This window comes from Anomaloglossus baeobatrachus, chromosome 8, assembly GCF_048569485.1.
Source record: "Anomaloglossus baeobatrachus isolate aAnoBae1 chromosome 8, aAnoBae1.hap1, whole genome shotgun sequence".
In the NCBI taxonomy this organism is placed as follows: Eukaryota; Metazoa; Chordata; class Amphibia; order Anura; family Aromobatidae; genus Anomaloglossus; species Anomaloglossus baeobatrachus.
In genome coordinates, this window is record NC_134360.1 from 133,423,851 (window position 1) to 133,440,923 (window position 17,073).

The window sequence follows — 17,073 nt, forward strand, 5'->3', positions numbered from 1 at the left end:
CGATTTATTTTCTCAGTCCTTATCGGACCGAGAAAACAATCGCAGCATGCTGTGACTGTAATGCGAGACTTTCTCTCGCACCCATTCAAGTCTATGGGGCGAGAGAAAAATTGCACTGCACTCGCGGTACACCAGAGCGAGAATCGCAATAGCCGGCTACGGAGGAGAGAGGGAAAGCAATCTCTCCCTCCCCTGCTCCGTGCGGAAGATTGTTTTACAGCTGAAACGCATTGTTTTCCCTTTCGCCCATGACAGCACCACCTGAGAGAGGTTGTGCTGTCATGGGCTTCTGAAAATCCCATTACCGGTAAGTAACTAAGATTTTTCTAGACAATTTTTATTTTGTTTAAAAAAAATAAATAAATTACTCAGATACCTGGTAAACCAACTTTTGTGGAAGCGCTATATAATAGAAAGTTCTTCAGTGAGATATTACAAAGTTGCTTAGTTGCATGTACACTATCAATTTATGAAATACAAATTTTAATGAATGTTACGCTTTAGTGCTCAACTAGTTTCTGCAGGTCTCTAATGTACTTGGAGTGACGAGTTTAATGATGCACAACAAAAAATACTATTTATTTTTTCTGACGCCTCATTGGGGGACACAGGACCATGGAGGGCTCCCAGGACTAATGAGATCACAGGCTATTCCCACCTTAAGCTGGTGTCACACATAACGACGACGACAACGACGTCGCTGCTACGTCACCATTTTCTGTGACGTTGCAGCGACGTCCCGTCGCTGTCGCTGTGTGTGACATCCAGCAACGACCTGGCCCCTGCTGTGAGGTCGCCGGTCGTTGCTGAATGTCCAGCTTCATTTTTTGGTCGTCACTCTCCCGCTGTGACACACACATCGCTGTGTGTGACAGCGAGAGAGCGACGAAATGAAGCGGTCAGGAGCCGGCACTGGCAGCTGCGGTAAGCTGTAACCAGCGTAAACATCGGGTAACCAAGGGAAGACCGTTCCCTGGTTACCCGATGTTTACGCTGGTTACCAGCCTCCGCTCTTGCTGCCAGTGCCGGCTCCTGCACTGTGACATGTGGCTGCAGTATGCATCGGGTAATTAACCCGATCTATACTGTAGCAAGGAGAGCAAGGAGCCAGCGCTAAGCAGTGCGCGCGGCTCCTTGCTCTCTGCACTGTGACATGTAGGTGCAGCACACATCGGGTTAATTAACCCGATGTGTACTGTACCTAGGAGAGCAAGGAGCCAGCGCTAAGCGCGGCTCCCTGCTCTCTGCACATGTAGCACAGCGACGTTATGATCGCTGCTTCTGCTGTGTTTGACAGCTAAGCAGCGATCATAACAGCGACTTACAAGGTCGCTGTTACGTCACCGAAAATGGTGACGTAACAGCGACGTCGTTGTCGCTGTCACTTAGTGTGACACCAGCTTTAGCTGCGTGTTGGCTAGAGGGAGGGGGGAGTCCCTCGCTGATTACAGGAGCCCCGCAGAGATGATCTACCAGTCATGGGGGAGGGCTCCCAGGACTCATGAACTCAGTCTTTATTCCCACTAGCTGTGTGCTGGCTGGAGGGAGGGGGAGTTCCCTTCCTGCTGTTTTTTCACTACTTACAACTGACTTTTTCTCTGCGCCTTAGTCCTGGGAGCCCTTCATGGTCCTGTGTCCCCCAATGATGGCTAAGAGAAAACGATTTTACGGTGAGTACACAAAAATCCGTTTTTGTTTTTTTTTTTTTTCCCTTATTTGTAACAAAACGTTATAGTTTAATGCTACAGCGTGCCCATAAAGTGTCACGGTAGTATGTTCACAATGTGTCAACATTATTTCAGAAAATCCAATAGAGCCATAGTATAATTGTGGAATTATATTATAATTGAGGTTCCCTTTTTTGTGTAGTCTGAATTTAAAGTCTAAAATCACTGACTGCAAAAGGTTTAAAAGTACAGTTCATTTCTTAGAAACCAATCTGTGTAATCTATTCCAGATCAGGAAACTGGAGGCAAATATATTACCACTGCAAGAATCCAACTCTGAATTAAGCGAGAAGAGCGGCATGCTACAGGCGGAAAAGAAATTGCTTGAGGAGGATGTGAAACGGTGGAGAGCCCGAACACAGGTATATAACTGAGTGCTATATTTGCTTAGTTGGTTGCTGAAACTTCAACCACTCAAGCAAATCAGTTAGAGCAAACCACACCAAAAGAGCTGCAAGAATTGAGAGATTATCGAGCACCGCTATCTGCTCTGGAAAGCCAGCTGGAGACTGTGGTTATTAGGTAGAAATGAGATGTCCATTTTAGGTTTTTATATATTTATATCGGTGTGAGATTGATGTGAAACAACACTGCTTGTGTCCCTTATATTTCTGGGTAGCTGTGATGTGTGCCAATGCCATATAGGCAAGACCCCACACCATGGTACAGTGCCACCACCGTCCACCTTTACATAGCATGCTTTAGCCAAGAGAAATAGCTATAGCTCTCAGAATATAGCAATACAAACACAATTCTATTTCCAGCACCCATGACGAGAGAACACGACATGCACCCATGACATGAGAGAGGGCATCCGCCCTTCAAGGACAGGGAACCTACAGGATAAAAAGGGCTGTACCTCTTGCCGCATCAGTTGGATTCCTGTCCTTGACCTGGGAACCTCCAGGATGGCGGCTCAGGATGGTCCTAAGGGGCCGAATGCTAAGTTAAACCCCAGCCCTGGCAGTGACACTGGTCCAGCTGCAGAGGTGCTCGGGAGTCGTCACAGCGGGCCCATGGGGGCTATCTCAGAATCTAGCAATACAAAAAATATATTTTTTGTATTTAAAAAAATAAATAAAATATATATAATGGAGACCAAACCTAATAAAAAAAAAATATATATATATATATATATATATATATATATATATATATATATATATATATATATATATATATATATATATATATATATATATATATATATATATATATATATTTGGCATAGGAATAGATAAAAAAAAATCGTCTGGCCCAAAATAATACGAATACCGTATTTTTCGCTTTATAAGACGCACTTTTCCTCCCCAAATTTTGGGAGGAAAATGGGGGGTGCGTCTTATAAAGCGGTAGCGGGGGGGGGGGGGTCCTGTCTGAGGCGATCGGGCGGCCGGGTGCCTGTGGCTGCATGCAAGCGGCCGGGTACCTGTACTTGCGTGCAGCGGCAGCCGGGTACCCGTGGCTGTGTGCGGGCGGCAGCGGGTGCTGTGTGGGGTCGGCAGCCGGGTACCTGTGCTTGCATGCGGTGGCAGACGGGTACCCATGGCTGTGTGCGGGCGGCAGCCGGGTGCTGTGTGCGAGCGGCAGTCGGGTGCCCGTGCGGGCGGCAGCCGGCTGCCGCCCTCACACAGGTACCCGTCTGCCGCCCTCACACAGTTACCCCGCTGCCGCCCGCACACAGCCATGGGTACCCGGCTGCCACCGCACGCAAGCACAGGTACCCGGCGGCTTGTACGCAGGGTGGGCGGGCAGCCTGCTGGCATGGGGGCGGGCGGCTGTGCAGCTTACCAGTTGTCCGCGGTCCCACTTTCAAATGATGGCGCCGGTGGAGCTCTTGGATGAGAGCTCCATCTGCGCACGCGCTGCTCCGGGAGTCAGCGCGTGCGCAGATGGAGCCCTTGGATGAGAGCTCCATCTGCGCATGCGTCGCTCCGGGCGCCATTACTTGAATCGGGACCGCGGACACACTCCACCACTGAGCCGTCGCCGCCGCTCCCACCACTGAGCCATCGCCGCCGCTCCCACCACTGAGCCGTCGCCGCCGCTGCCACCACTGAACCGGGACCGCGGACACACTCCACCACTGAGCAGTCCCTGCCGCTGCCACCACTGAGCAGTTGCCGCCGCTCCCACCACTGAGCCGTCGCCGCCACTCCCACCACTGAGCCGTCGCCGCCGCTGCCACCACTGAACCGGGACCGCGGACACACTCCACCACTGAGCAGTCCCTGCCGCTGCCACCACTGAGCAGTTGCCGCCGCTCCCACCACTGAGCAGTCGCCGCCGCTGCCACCACTGAACCGGGACCGCAGACACACTCCACCACTGAGCAGTCCCTGCCACCACTGAGCAGTCGCCACCGCCGCTGCCACCACTGAACCGGGACCGCGGACACACTCCACCACTGAGCAGTCCCTGCCACCACTGAGCAGTCGCCGCCGCCACTGCCACCACTGAACCAGGACCGCGGACACTCACTGCACCGGCCTGCTGCACGGCTCACCCGCCACGGCTGCTGCCGCCACCACGGACCCCACGGATCCTGCCACCGCGGACGCCACCGCGCCTGCAACCACGGACGCCACGGCACCTGCAACCAAGGACCCCGCTGCCACTGACCTGCCGCGCCTGCCAGCACAACCTGTGCCTCCTGTGACCCCGCTTCACCACCACTGCTGCCCCCCTCCGGTAAGAGAACACCGGAGTATAAGACAGACCCCATTTTTCTTTTTTTTATTTTTTTCTATGTCTAAGTTTGGGGTGCGTCTTATATTCCGGTGCGTCTTATAAAGCGAAAAATACGGTAAATGTCAACTTATCCCACAAAAAAAAAAAACAAGCCCTCACATGACTGTCAGCAGAAATATAGAAAATCATAGCACTCAAAATATGGCGATGCAAAAACTTTTTTTTTCTTAGAGTTTAATGTGTGATAGTTTTTGTTTGTGTTTATTTTTATTTTTTTATTTGGCTACTATTTAAATCTGGTTTCCCCTATAATCTCATCAACCCAAAGAATAAAGCACATTTTTCCTGCACTCTACTTCGAGTACTTACATCAGGGTTCACATGTAAATCACTGAAATACATAATTCTGATGGAACCCCTAATGGAGGTCGGATTCCCTATAATGAGGCAGATGGAGTCACCTTGGTCTAATCTATGATCCCACAAAGTCTGTCTTTTTAGCGTGCATGAAAGCATTGTCGGGTATAGTTTTATGCACTGCTGAACAGAGGCCAGACTGAGTTCAGAATAAGGCCGGGGCCACACGGGGGACTAGTGTTATCCTCGCATGACACTTGGCTCACGCTGGCAACACAGCAGGAGAAGAGTGTCACTGCGACTGAGGTCCAATCATACGATCGGACCTCAGCTGCGGGGGGCGGGCTGGTGCTCAGGAGGGACGGGCCGGTGCTGCGGAGGGGAGGGAGGGATTCATCTCCTGCTCTCCTCTGTTGCCAGCTCTTGCCATTCTCTGCCATTCTACCAGTGTACCATGAGTGCTGTGCGATTTTTCTCTTCCTCCATAGACTTGAATGGGTGCAAGAGAAACCAGGAACGCATTACAGTTGCAGCATTCTGCGATTTGGTTTCTCATTCCGATTAGGGCTGAGAAAATAATCGCTCATGGGTGCTGGCACATAAGCTAATATTGGTCCAAGTGAAATGCGATTGTTTATCGCACTCCACTCGCACCGATTTTCATACCGTGTGTCTTAGGGGTACTTTGCACACTACGACATCGCAAGCCGATGCTGCGATGCCGAGCGTGATAGTCCACGCCCCCGTCGCAGCTGCTATATCATCATTGTGATAGCTGCCGTAGCGAACATTATCGCTACGGCAGCTTCACATGCACTCCCCTAACCTGCGACGTCGCTCTGGCCGGCGAACCGCCTCCTTATTAAGGGGGCGGGTCGTGTGGCGTCACTGCGACGGCAGGCGGATTGGAGATGAGCGGGATGTAAACATCCCGCCCACCTCCTTCCTTCCGCATATCCTACGGGAGCCGCGGTGACGCCGGTAGGAGATGTTCCTCGCTCCTGCGACTTCACACACAGCGATGTGTGCTGCCGCAGGAGCGAGGAACAACATCGGACCGTCGCGTCAGCGTAATTATGGATTTCGCCGACGCTACACCGATGATACGATTACGACGCTTTTGCGCTCGGTAATCATATCATCTAGGATTTACACACTACGATATCGCCTGCGATGCCGGATGTGCGTCACTTTCAATTTGACCCCACTGACATCGCACCTGCGATGTCGTAGTGTGCAAAGTACCCCTTAGTCCTAACTCTGCTGCCTCATAGTGAATAGATCCCCCTGTGATTTCATCTGAATCATATCATTGAGAGATATAGATGAAAACCCTGATGTAAGTGCTCAGCGTAGAGCACAGGATAAATGTGATCCATAACTTTATTTAAAATGTACCCAAAAGCTTCAGTTCAATCTACCAAAAAAGTCCCCACTCAGGTCAATCGTCTCTCAATTGAAGTATAGGGGGCTTCCATGTTACTGGTAACATAAAGTCTCTGGAAAAGCGCTATAGCTCCCACCAATGAAAGGCAGCAAAATCTGTACTCCTAAATCCAAATGAGTCCCTTCACTTGTAAGCTCCAGTATGTCTGAACTACATTTCATGTCCACATGTTTGTCATGACTGTAGCAAGGAGAACCCCCCCCCTTAATTTACAAGGTATATGTCTCCAGAAGCACAAGCTATGCACTGCAAAGTACTGGGCACTACAATGTCAGGTTTGCAATTTTCATTCAGCAGCATCCATTGCATCTGGAAAACACCCATGGTGTCAAATTCATCACTACACCTGTAGATAAATTCAAAGAGGGGTGTAGTTTCCTAAATAACGTCACTTGAATGGGATTCTGCTCTTCTGGCACTTAAGGGCTCTGTATATGAAGTCCGCAAACTATTCTAGTGCTCAGAGTCAAATAGCGTTCCTTCCCTCCCGAGTGTTGCCTTGTTGTTTAACAGTACTGTACAGTCACATATGGTGTATTGCCACGTTCAGCAGAAATTGTGTCACATTTTGCTGCTATTTTTACCCATTTCTCTGTGTGAAAAGGTAAAATCTGGAGCTAAAAAGATTTTGGGTACTCGCCGTAAAATCTTTCTCTTGACTCTTCATTGGGGTACACAGGAAACAAGGGGTATATGCTGCTGCCACTAGGAGGCGACACTAGGTAAAAAATAAAAGTTTAACTCCCCTGCAGTATATACCCACCTACCGACAGGAAGTTATTCAGTTACTGATAAAGCAGTAGGAGGAGAAGAAGTTCTAGTAATCAGTTGATTTATATTTGTCTTTGTGCATAAATATATATATATATATAGTTACCAAGTGTTTGTGTAGGGGCTGTACATGTTCTGGGTGTTGTCTGGGTGTGATGGGGGGTGAGAGCGGTGTTGTTTGTGTGTTGCGTTGTTTGTGGAGCGCTGTGTGTCTGTAGCGTTGTGTGTGTGTTGTGCGGTTTGTGTGTGTGTGGTGTGTTTTGGGGGGAGGTATGTTTTGTGCAATGTGTGTGTTGTGCGGTATGTGCGTATATTTGTGTGTGCAGCGTTGTCTGTGTGTGGGTGTCTGTGTAGGGCAGTTGTTGTTCCCAGTGTGTGTGTGTGGTGTGTTGTGCAGTGCGCGTGTGTGTTGGGGGGAGGTGTGCACTTCCCATCGTGCTCCATACCCCATGCAGCGCACTCCCCATCGTGCTCCATCCCCTATGCTGCGCACCCCCCATCGTGCTCCATCTCCCATCCTGCGCACTCCCAAACGTGCTCCACCCGCCATGCAGCGCACTCCCCATCGTGCTCCATCCGCCATGCTGCGCACTCCCCATCGTGCTCCATCCGCCATGCTGCGCACTCCCCATCGTGCTCCATCCCCCATGCTGCGCACTCCCAAACGTGCTCCATCCGCCATGCTGCGCACTCCCAAACGTGCTCCATCCGCCATGCTGCGCACTCCCAAACGTACTCCATCCGCCATACTCCGCACTCCCCATCGTGCTCCATCCCCCATGCAGCGCACTCCCCATCGTGCTCCATCCCCCATGCAGCGCACTCCCCATCGTGCTCCATCCCCTATGCTGCGCACCCCCCATCGTGCTCCATCTCCCATGCTGCGCACTCTTAAACGTGCTCCATCCGCCATGCTTCGCCAGCATCAGCCTCTCTACCCGCAGCATCAGCCTCTCTGTCCGCAGCATCAGCCTCTCTGTCCCCAGCATCAGCCTCTCTGTCCCCAGCATCAGCCTCTCTGTCCCCAGCATCAGCCTCTCTGTCCCCAGCATCAGCCTCTCTGTCCCCAGCATCAGCCTCTCTGTCCCCAGCATCAGCCTCTCTGTCCCCAGCATCAGCCTCTCTGTCCGCAGCATCAGCCTCTCTGTCCGCAGCATCAGCCTCTCTGTCCGCAGCATCAGCCTCTCTGTCCGCAGCATCAGCCTCTCTGTCCGCAGCATCAGCCTCTCTGTCCGCAGCATCAGCCTCTCTGTCCGCAGCATCAGCCTCTCTGTCCCCAGCATCAGCCTCTCTGTCCCCAGCATCAGCCTCTCTGTCCCCAGCATCAGCCTCTCTGTCCCCAGCATCAGCCTCTCTGTCCCCAGCATCAGCCTCTCTGTCCCCAGCATCAGCCTCTCTGTCCCCAGCATCAGCCTCTCTGTCCCCAGCATCAGCCTCTCTGTCCCCAGCATCAGCCTCTCTGTCCCCAGCATCAGCCTCTCTGTCCCCAGCATCAGCCTCTCTGTCCCCAGCATCAGCCTCTCTGTCCCCAGCATCAGCCTCTCTGTCCCCAGCATCAGCCTCTCTGTCCCCAGCATCAGCCTCTCTGTCCCCAGCATCAGCCTCTCTGTCCCCAGCATCAGCCTCTCTGTCCCCAGCATCAGCCTCTCTGTCCCCAGCATCAGCCTCTCTGTCCCCAGCATCAGCCTCTCTGTCCCCAGCATCAGCCTCTCTGTCCCCAGCATCAGCCTCTCTGTCCCCAGCATCAGCCTCTCTGTCCCCAGCATCAGCCTCTCTGTCCCCAGCATCAGCCTCTCTGTCCCCAGCATCAGCCTCTCTGTCCCCAGCATCAGCCTCTCTGTCCCCAGCATCAGCCTCTCTGTCCCCAGCATCAGCCTCTCTGTCCCCAGCATCAGCCTCTCTGTCCCCAGCATCAGCCTCTCTGTCCCCAGCATCAGCCTCTCTGTCCCCAGCATCAGCCTCTCTGTCCCCAGCATCAGCCTCTCTGTCCCCAGCATCAGCCTCTCTGTCCCCAGCATCAGCCTCTCTGTCCCCAGCATCAGCCTCTCTGTCCCCAGCATCAGCCTCTCTGTCCCCAGCATCAGCCTCTCTGTCCCCAGCATCAGCCTCTCTGTCCCCAGCATCAGCCTCTCTGTCCCCAGCATCAGCCTCTCTGTCCCCAGCATCAGCCTCTCTGTCCCCAGCATCAGCCTCTCTGTCCCCAGCATCAGCCTCTCTGTCCCCAGCATCAGCCTCTCTGTCCCCAGCATCAGCCTCTCTGTCCCCAGCATCAGCCTCTCTGTCCCCAGCATCAGCCTCTCTGTCCCCAGCATCAGCCTCTCTGTCCCCAGCATCAGCCTCTCTGTCCCCAGCATCAGCCTCTCTGTCCCCAGCATCAGCCTCTCTGTCCCCAGCATCAGCCTCTCTGTCCCCAGCATCAGCCTCTCTGTCCCCAGCATCAGCCTCTCTGTCCCCAGCATCAGCCTCTCTGTCCCCAGCATCAGCCTCTCTGTCCCCAGCATCAGCCTCTCTGTCCCCAGCATCAGCCTCTCTGTCCCCAGCATCAGCCTCTCTGTCCCCAGCATCAGCCTCTCTGTCCCCAGCATCAGCCTCTCTCATCCCAGCATCAGCCTCTCTCATCCCAGCATCAGCCTCTCTCATCCCAGCATCAGCCTCTCTCATCCCAGCATCAGCCTCTCTCATCCCAGCATCAGCCTCTCTCATCCCAGCATCAGCCTCCCCATCCCAGCCTTCCCCAGGATCAGCCTCTCTCCTCCCAGCCTCCTCCAGCACGCCATGCTCCTCTGCCGACACTCACAGATCCGATCGCATACACTCACACACACCGACACACACCCGATCGCATACACTCACACACACCCGATCGCATACACTCACGCACACACACATTGACGATATTGCACAGCACATACGCGCTCATACTCGCAACATCCGGAGATACCACATGCTTCTGGCCATGTGATCCTCCGGCAGGTCCTGGAAGGTCACAACAGCACAGTATCGAGGCCGAGAAGCAAGCGATATCGCCGGATGCTGTGAGTGTGTGGATGCGATGTGTGTGTGAGGTGTGTGTGAGGTGTGTGTGAGGTGTGTGTGAGGTGTGTGTGAGGTGTGTGTGAGGTGTGTGTGAGGTGTGTGTGAGGTGTTTGTGAGAGTGAGTGTGATCTGATGTGTGTGTGTGTGTGTGTGTGTGTGTGTGTGTGTGTGTGTGTGTGTGTGTGCTGTTATGTGTGTGCGTGTGGATCTTCCGCCGCTGCAGGACCTTGATGTGCTGGTAACTATGCTAGCATGGTTACCAGCTGGTAACTATGCTAGCATGGTTACCAACGTATCCCGTCCCCCGCTCGCACGGGAGCCCACACCGGCATACGGCTGGCCAATGCGAGGGTAAATGTCGGCTGGGTTGGCGGCGTACGCTGATGTGGGCTCCCGTTGGGGGGGGGGGGGGGGTGGTGGAGTACAGTACTCACCTGGGAGTCATGGCTCCGTGACAGTGTAAGTTCGGGGAATGTAGGGGGGGGCCAGAGCTAGCGTGCATTGCGTGAGTGGGGTGGGGCGTGGCGTGGCCGAGTTGCCAATGCCTGCAGGGTGCCGGGGCGAGAGGCCAATCTGTGGGGGGGGCGGAGCCTGGGCGAGCGGCTGGCCAATCCGTGTGGGGGCGCAGCCTGGGCGAGCGGCCAATCCGTGTGGGGGGGGCGGGGCCATGGCGAGCCCAGCGGCCAATCAGCTTTGTGTCACCGTAAGGACACAATGTCACCGTAAGGCAGGGGTGGGGAACCTCCGGGCCGCATGCGGCCCGCCATGACCTTTTATGCGGCCCCCGGGCACATTCCCGGGGGCTGTAGTGCTGGGGCCGCCAGCCCTTTAAATGACCACATGCACTGTTTGGGAGAACCAATGGGCTCTCCCGCTGTCCAGTAGCGTAATCAGCGGTGTGTGCCCGCCCCTCTGTCCCCTCGTGCTGTGTGTGTGCCCGCCCCTCTGCCCTCCGGAGCGATGTGCCCGCCTCTCTTTCCCCTCGTGCTGTGTGCCCGCCCCTCTGCCCTCCGGAGCGATGTGCCCGCCCCTCCTTCCCCTCGTGCTGTGTGTGCCCGCCCCTCTGCCCTCCGGAGCGATCTGCCCACCCCTCTTTCTCCTCGTGCGGTGTGCCCGCCCCTCTGCCCTCCGGAGCGATGTGCCCGCCCCTCTTTCTCGTGTGGTGTGCCCGCCCCTCTGCCCTCCGGAGCGATCTGCCCGCCCCTCTTTCCCCTCGTGTGGTGTGCCCGCCCCTCTGCCCTCTGGAGCGATCTGCCCCCTCGGCGCGATGTGCCCGCCCCTATGTCCTGTCGTGTGGTGTGACCGCACCTTTCAACTCCAGAGCGATTTGCCCACCCCTCTGCCCTCCGGCCTGCACTGTCTCTGGCGCTGTGTGCGCGCGCCTACACTCTGCTCCCCATCCAGTACTTTGTGTACCCTCCCTCCAGAGTTGTGTGCAACGATCAGTGCTGTGTTCCTCACCCCATGCTGTCTATCACCTCAGGTTTGTGGCTCCCCGGTAATGTCAGGGCTCTGCAGGTGCTGTGTGCAGAGCCTTGACATTACTGGGGGGTAGTGCTGTGTGCCCTCCCAATGCTGTGCATCACCCCCAGTGTTGTGTTCCCCCAGTGATGTCTGTGCCCCCCTCAGTGATGGCTTTGCCCCCAGCTCCTCTTGTGATGTGTATGTCCCCCAGCCCCTCTTGCGTTCTGTATGCCCCCCAGCCCCTCTTGCGTTGTGTATGCCCCCCAGCCCCTCTTGTGGTGTTTGCCTTCAGCGTCTCCTGTGACTTATACATCACATTGGAGATGCTGGGGGCATATACATCACAGGAGACACTGGGGACATACACAACACAGGAGGGGCTGTGGGCATTTACATCACAGGAGGGGCTGGGAGCATATATAGCTCCTCATGTGATGTATGTGCCTCCAGTGTCTCCTGTGTTGTGTATATACAGCAGTCCCAGCGTTTCCTTTCTGTGGTGTATACGTCAGTCCCAGCGTTTCCTTTCTGTTGTGTATACGTCAGTCCCAGCGTTTTCAATGTGATGTATATGCCCCCAGCCCCTCCAGTGATGTATGTGCCTTCAGTGACTCCTGTAATGTATATAGAGCAGTCCCAGTGTCTCCTATGTGTTGTGTGTGCCTCCAGTGTCTCCTATGTGTTTTGTGTGCCTCCAGTGTCTCCTATGTGTTGTGTGTGCCTCCAGCGTCTCCTATGTGTTGTGTGTGCCTCCAGTGTCTCCTCTGTGTTGTGTGTGCCTCCAGTGTCTCCTATGTGTTGTGTGCCTCCAGTGTCTCCTATGTGTTTTGTGTGCCTCCAGCGTCTCCTATGTGTTTTGTGTGCCTCCAGCGTCTCCTATGTGTTGTGTGTGCCTCCAGCGTCTCCTATGTGTTGTGTGTGCCTCCAGCGTCTCCTATGTGTTGTGTGTGCCTCCAGCGTCTCCTATGTGATGTATATAATTTAGCAAATATTATTATCACAAAGAGTTGACTGCGCTTCAGACCGAGACAGAAAAGCAGTTGTGAGAAGCAACATGATTAGTATCATCCAACATCACAGCCGCACCAAAGAGAAGCCGCTCCGGCCGCCACAGTAGGGGTGAGTTAATTGTTTGACCAAATATAGCCGGGTAATTTTCACATTGATAATTTTGTGCGGCCCCTGAAGGTTGGTAGAAATTTCCAAATGGCCCCCGGCTGAAAAAAGGTTCCCCACCCCTGCCGTAAGGACACAATTTTGGAGACAGACAGACAGACAGACAGACAGACAGACAGACAGACAGACAGACAGACAGACAGACAGACAGACAGACAGACAGACAGACAGACAGACAGACAGACAGACAGAATAAGGCAATTATATATATAGATGTATGACTGAGTCGGATAAACCTAAGATCTTTAGAACGGCGACTCCAACCACTACGCCGTTATTTGAGAAACTATGAATTGTGATAGAGCAGGCTTTGAAAGAGAAGGTCTTGACGATCTGAGCATTTTAATGACTCGTCCGCTATCATATTGATGACTTGCGCGTACCCTTTTATTCAGTCTGGTGTTCTTAGTATAACTGGTACCACCTCTGGTTTTCCTTAGGCTATGTGTCCACGGTAGAATGTACCTGCGGATTTTTCTGCATGAAAATCCGCGACTTTCGCGGCAAATCCGCACCTTATTTTTGCCGCGGATTTACCGCGGAATTGCCGCGGATTTTGATGCAGATTTTTTTTTTTCCCCCATTCTATACTCAAAATCCGCACCAAAATCCGCAACAATAATTGACATGCTGCAGATTTTTCAGGATCAAAATCCGCGGAAAATCCGCCGCGGAAAAATCCGCAGCATGGACACAGCATTTCCAAAATGCCATTGAAATGGCTTGGAAGTGCCGCTGCTGCAGATTTTCGGTAAATCCGCGACAAAATCTGCGCAAAATCCGCAGCGTGGGCACATAGCCTAACTATTCTGGGGATTAGTGAAAAAGGAAGACAATAGGTACAGCAATGTGAACTGCTACTGTGAGGGAGTTGTGTGTACCTGCTAAGAGACCTTGTTGTTGTTTCTGGATGTGATTAGGGAAACATCTGGCTTGTTTCAATATTGGCTTATTTGATTAAAAACTGTGGAGTGACTATTTTTCCCAAATCAGGGCTTCACGGCTTAGGTAATCTGCCGCCCAAATCTCTACTCTTGGGTTCTGAATTGCTGAGATCTGTGTTACATGGTTCACTGCTCAGGTAGTATCCGTGATACATTTTTCTTGACTCTCGGGCTTCTGGTGTCCTTGATAAAGTATGTACACCACGACTGTGGCATTGTCCGGTTTGATAGCAGTGACTGCCATCATGTTGATCCAAAGCTAGGCTTCATAAATATCTGTGACATTGAAGGATGAGAATTTCTATAAAACTGCCTCCTAACCTGTTAGAGAGGCATAATTGCTAGCTATTGAACAGAAAGGAATGAACGACTGTGTAGAAAAAAGTGGTGACTGTAGTCACCACGATAGAGACTGATGAACCGGTGTTGAACGTTGTATTGACCTGAATTAGTGAAGAGGTTTACTTGTTTCACAAATAAACGCTAATTGTAAGGCCCTGCTGTTAAATTGGCTGAACTGTGTGGAAGACAGCCATCATCTTCCCAGATATTTACATGTAAGTTAAGACCGGAACAGATCCGTACTATCTAAGTAGTTGACTATCTTGTAACGATGCTTCCCTCTTCTGCTCTGTAAGGAACAGTCTAGCTTGTACCGTGTATATAGCATGTTCATCAACATTTTGTTGTTTGGGAATCATGGACAATCTTGCTCTGTTGATTATCCAGCCTAGCTGAACTAGGTTTTCTGTGGTGATATTGAGAGTAGAGATGGCTGAATAGAAAACCTTGTACGAGATGTTTTACTTTTGGGGGTTGTGAATAGCACAAAACGTTGTTTGGTGTTGAAATGAGTTGTATTTTGAACCCTGATCGACTAATACCTGATCCAAGAGTAGTTTACATCTGAGCACCACATTTTTCTAAAGAGCTAAAGTTGTCATATTTATGCTATAGGTAACTTGTTGTTTTTGTGTCTGAATGAACCCTGTCCGTTCTGACGTGTTTTGTGAAAGAATGCTTGTTCTTTTGCTGGTATGCAAGCGCTACTTTCTTGAATCCCGCCGGTTTTGTACCTGTGGCCTCGGTGATAGTGTGAAATAGGTGATCTCCGAATAATAGGGAGGGAAGGCTGGTCATGCTCTTAAGCATGGTGACCGCATTCCCTGTTTTGAACTATAGAATTGTACTATATTAACCATTACTAAGGCTTAGCAGCTAGCGATGTATATGCACACTGAGGGAAGATATCTATCTGCATAATGTATTTGGCTGACGAGATCCGCAAGATCTTCTGGTGGCGCTCCATTGATGTTGCTGTCATAGAGATGTTTAGACGAAATGTAAACATACAGAAGCGAAGACTGGTCCTAGAACTGGCTACTGACTCAAATGCTGACTTGGGTAAAGATACCACTTTTTAGCTATGTGCCCACGTTGCGTTCTATTACGCAGTGTAAATAGTCACTGCATGTGCGTCTCAGAACGCAGCCGAAAAGCTGCGTTCTGAGACTCATTCGGCAGAACGCAACGTGCACACATTCCTGCAGAATTCATGCGTTCTGGATGCTTTCTCTGCCATGGGAAAAGCATCCAGAGCGCACATTTTTGATAGTGCGGTCCCACTCGGCTCTGCTGCATCCCCATAGACTTGCAGCAGAGCCGACTGGGACCGGAATGTCAAAAAGAGCACATGGCTGGCTGCGGGAGACAGCCGCGCGATCAGAATGAACTCTGGTGAACTTCACCCGACTTCATTGTGATCGCGCGGCTCTGTCCGTGTGCCGCAGCTTGATTTGCGGTCACAGGTGAAGGACTCACCTGTGACCGCAAATCTGAGTGACAGCTCGAGTCCTCCACCCGAGACCTGTGGCCGCGGGTAACCTGAGAGACGTCCCCGCACACATCCTGACATTACCACAGACGTCCCCGCACACATCCCGACATCCCCGCCTACATCCCCGCACACATCCCGACATTACCGCCGACATCCACGCACACATCCCGACATTACCGCCTACATTCCCGCACACACCCCGACATTCCCGCACACACCCCGACATTCCCGCACACACCCCGACATTCCCGCACACACCCCGACATTCCCGCACACACCCCGACATTCCCGCACACACCCCGACATTCCCGCACACACCCCGACATTCCCGCACACACCCCGACATTCCCGCACACACCCCGACATTCCCGCACACACCCCGACATTCCCGCACACACCCCGACATTCCCGCACACACCCCGACATTCCCGCACACACCCCGACATTCTCGCACACACCCCCGCACACACCCCGACACTACAGCCCTCATCATCCCCGCACACACCCCCGCACACACCCCGACACTACAGCCCTCATCATCCCCGCACACACCCCCGCACACACCCCGACACTACAGCCCTCATCATCCCCGCACACACACACCGGCATTATCTCAGTGACGTCCCCGCTGACAGCACGACTCACTTCAGTTGCTGCATGGAGCAGACAGGAGCGGGGGTGTTCTACGGCCGCTCCGGTCAGCTTCATGTAGCAGAGCTGGATGTGTCGCAGGACTTCGTGGATTACGCTGGACCTGGAGGTGTGTTTGGGGATTTGAAGTGGTAAAAGAGGGGGGTTTTTGTCTTTTATTTCAAATAAAGGATTTTTCCGGTGTTTGTGTTTCTTTACTTTCACCAGGTTAATCATTGGGGGTGTCTCATAGACGCCTGCAATGATTAACTAGGACTTAGTGGCAGCTATGGACTGCTGCCATTAACTCCTTATTACCCAGATTGCCACCGCACCAGGGCAGTTCTGGATGAGCCGGGTACAGTCCCGGGACTGACGCATCTAATCCATGCGGCAATTCCGGGCGGCTGCTCGCTGATAATTTTAGGCTGGGGGGCGCCCCATAACGTGGGGCTCCCCATCCTGAGAATACCAGCCTTCAGCCGTGTGGCTTTACCCTGGCTGGTATCAAAATTGGGGGGGGGGATCGTTTTTTGTTTTTTTTTGTTTTTTTTTTTAATTTATTTTACTGCACTACATAGACCCGCCCACTGGCGGCTGTGATTGGTTGCAGTCAGACACGCCCCCATGCTGAGTGACAGCTGTCTCACTGCAACCAATCATAGGCGGCGGGGGAAGCAGGGAATACGAGATTGAATAATGGGCGGCCGGCTTTTTCAAAAGCTGGAGAAGCCGCCGCAGTGTGCACGCCGTGCAGCTGATCGGTGAGTATGAGAGAGGGGGGAGAGGGATAGACTGACATTACAACCAAGACGCACAAAAGAAGTGACATGTCACTTCTTAGAACGCGCGCTTCGGGCAGCAGCCGAAGCGCTGCGCTCTATATACGCCACGTGCGCACGGCTCCTGCATAATCTTCATAGATTATGCTGGGGACGCAGGACGCATGCAGTTACGCTGCAGTGCAGATCGCAGCGTTACTGCATGCAAATA

At 52.7% G+C, this 17,073-nt stretch overlaps 1 protein-coding gene across 1 annotated transcript in view; it reads left to right on the forward strand.

The window, feature by feature from the left end:
- Nucleotides 1–17,073, forward strand: part of TPR (translocated promoter region, nuclear basket protein) — a 481,409-nt gene that overhangs the window by 287,771 nt on the left and 176,565 nt on the right. The window contains exon 29 of the mRNA XM_075322004.1: nucleotides 1,958–2,089. Within this exon, the coding sequence (XP_075178119.1) occupies nucleotides 1,958–2,089 (132 nt within the window). The remainder of the gene's footprint in view (nucleotides 1–1,957; nucleotides 2,090–17,073) is intronic.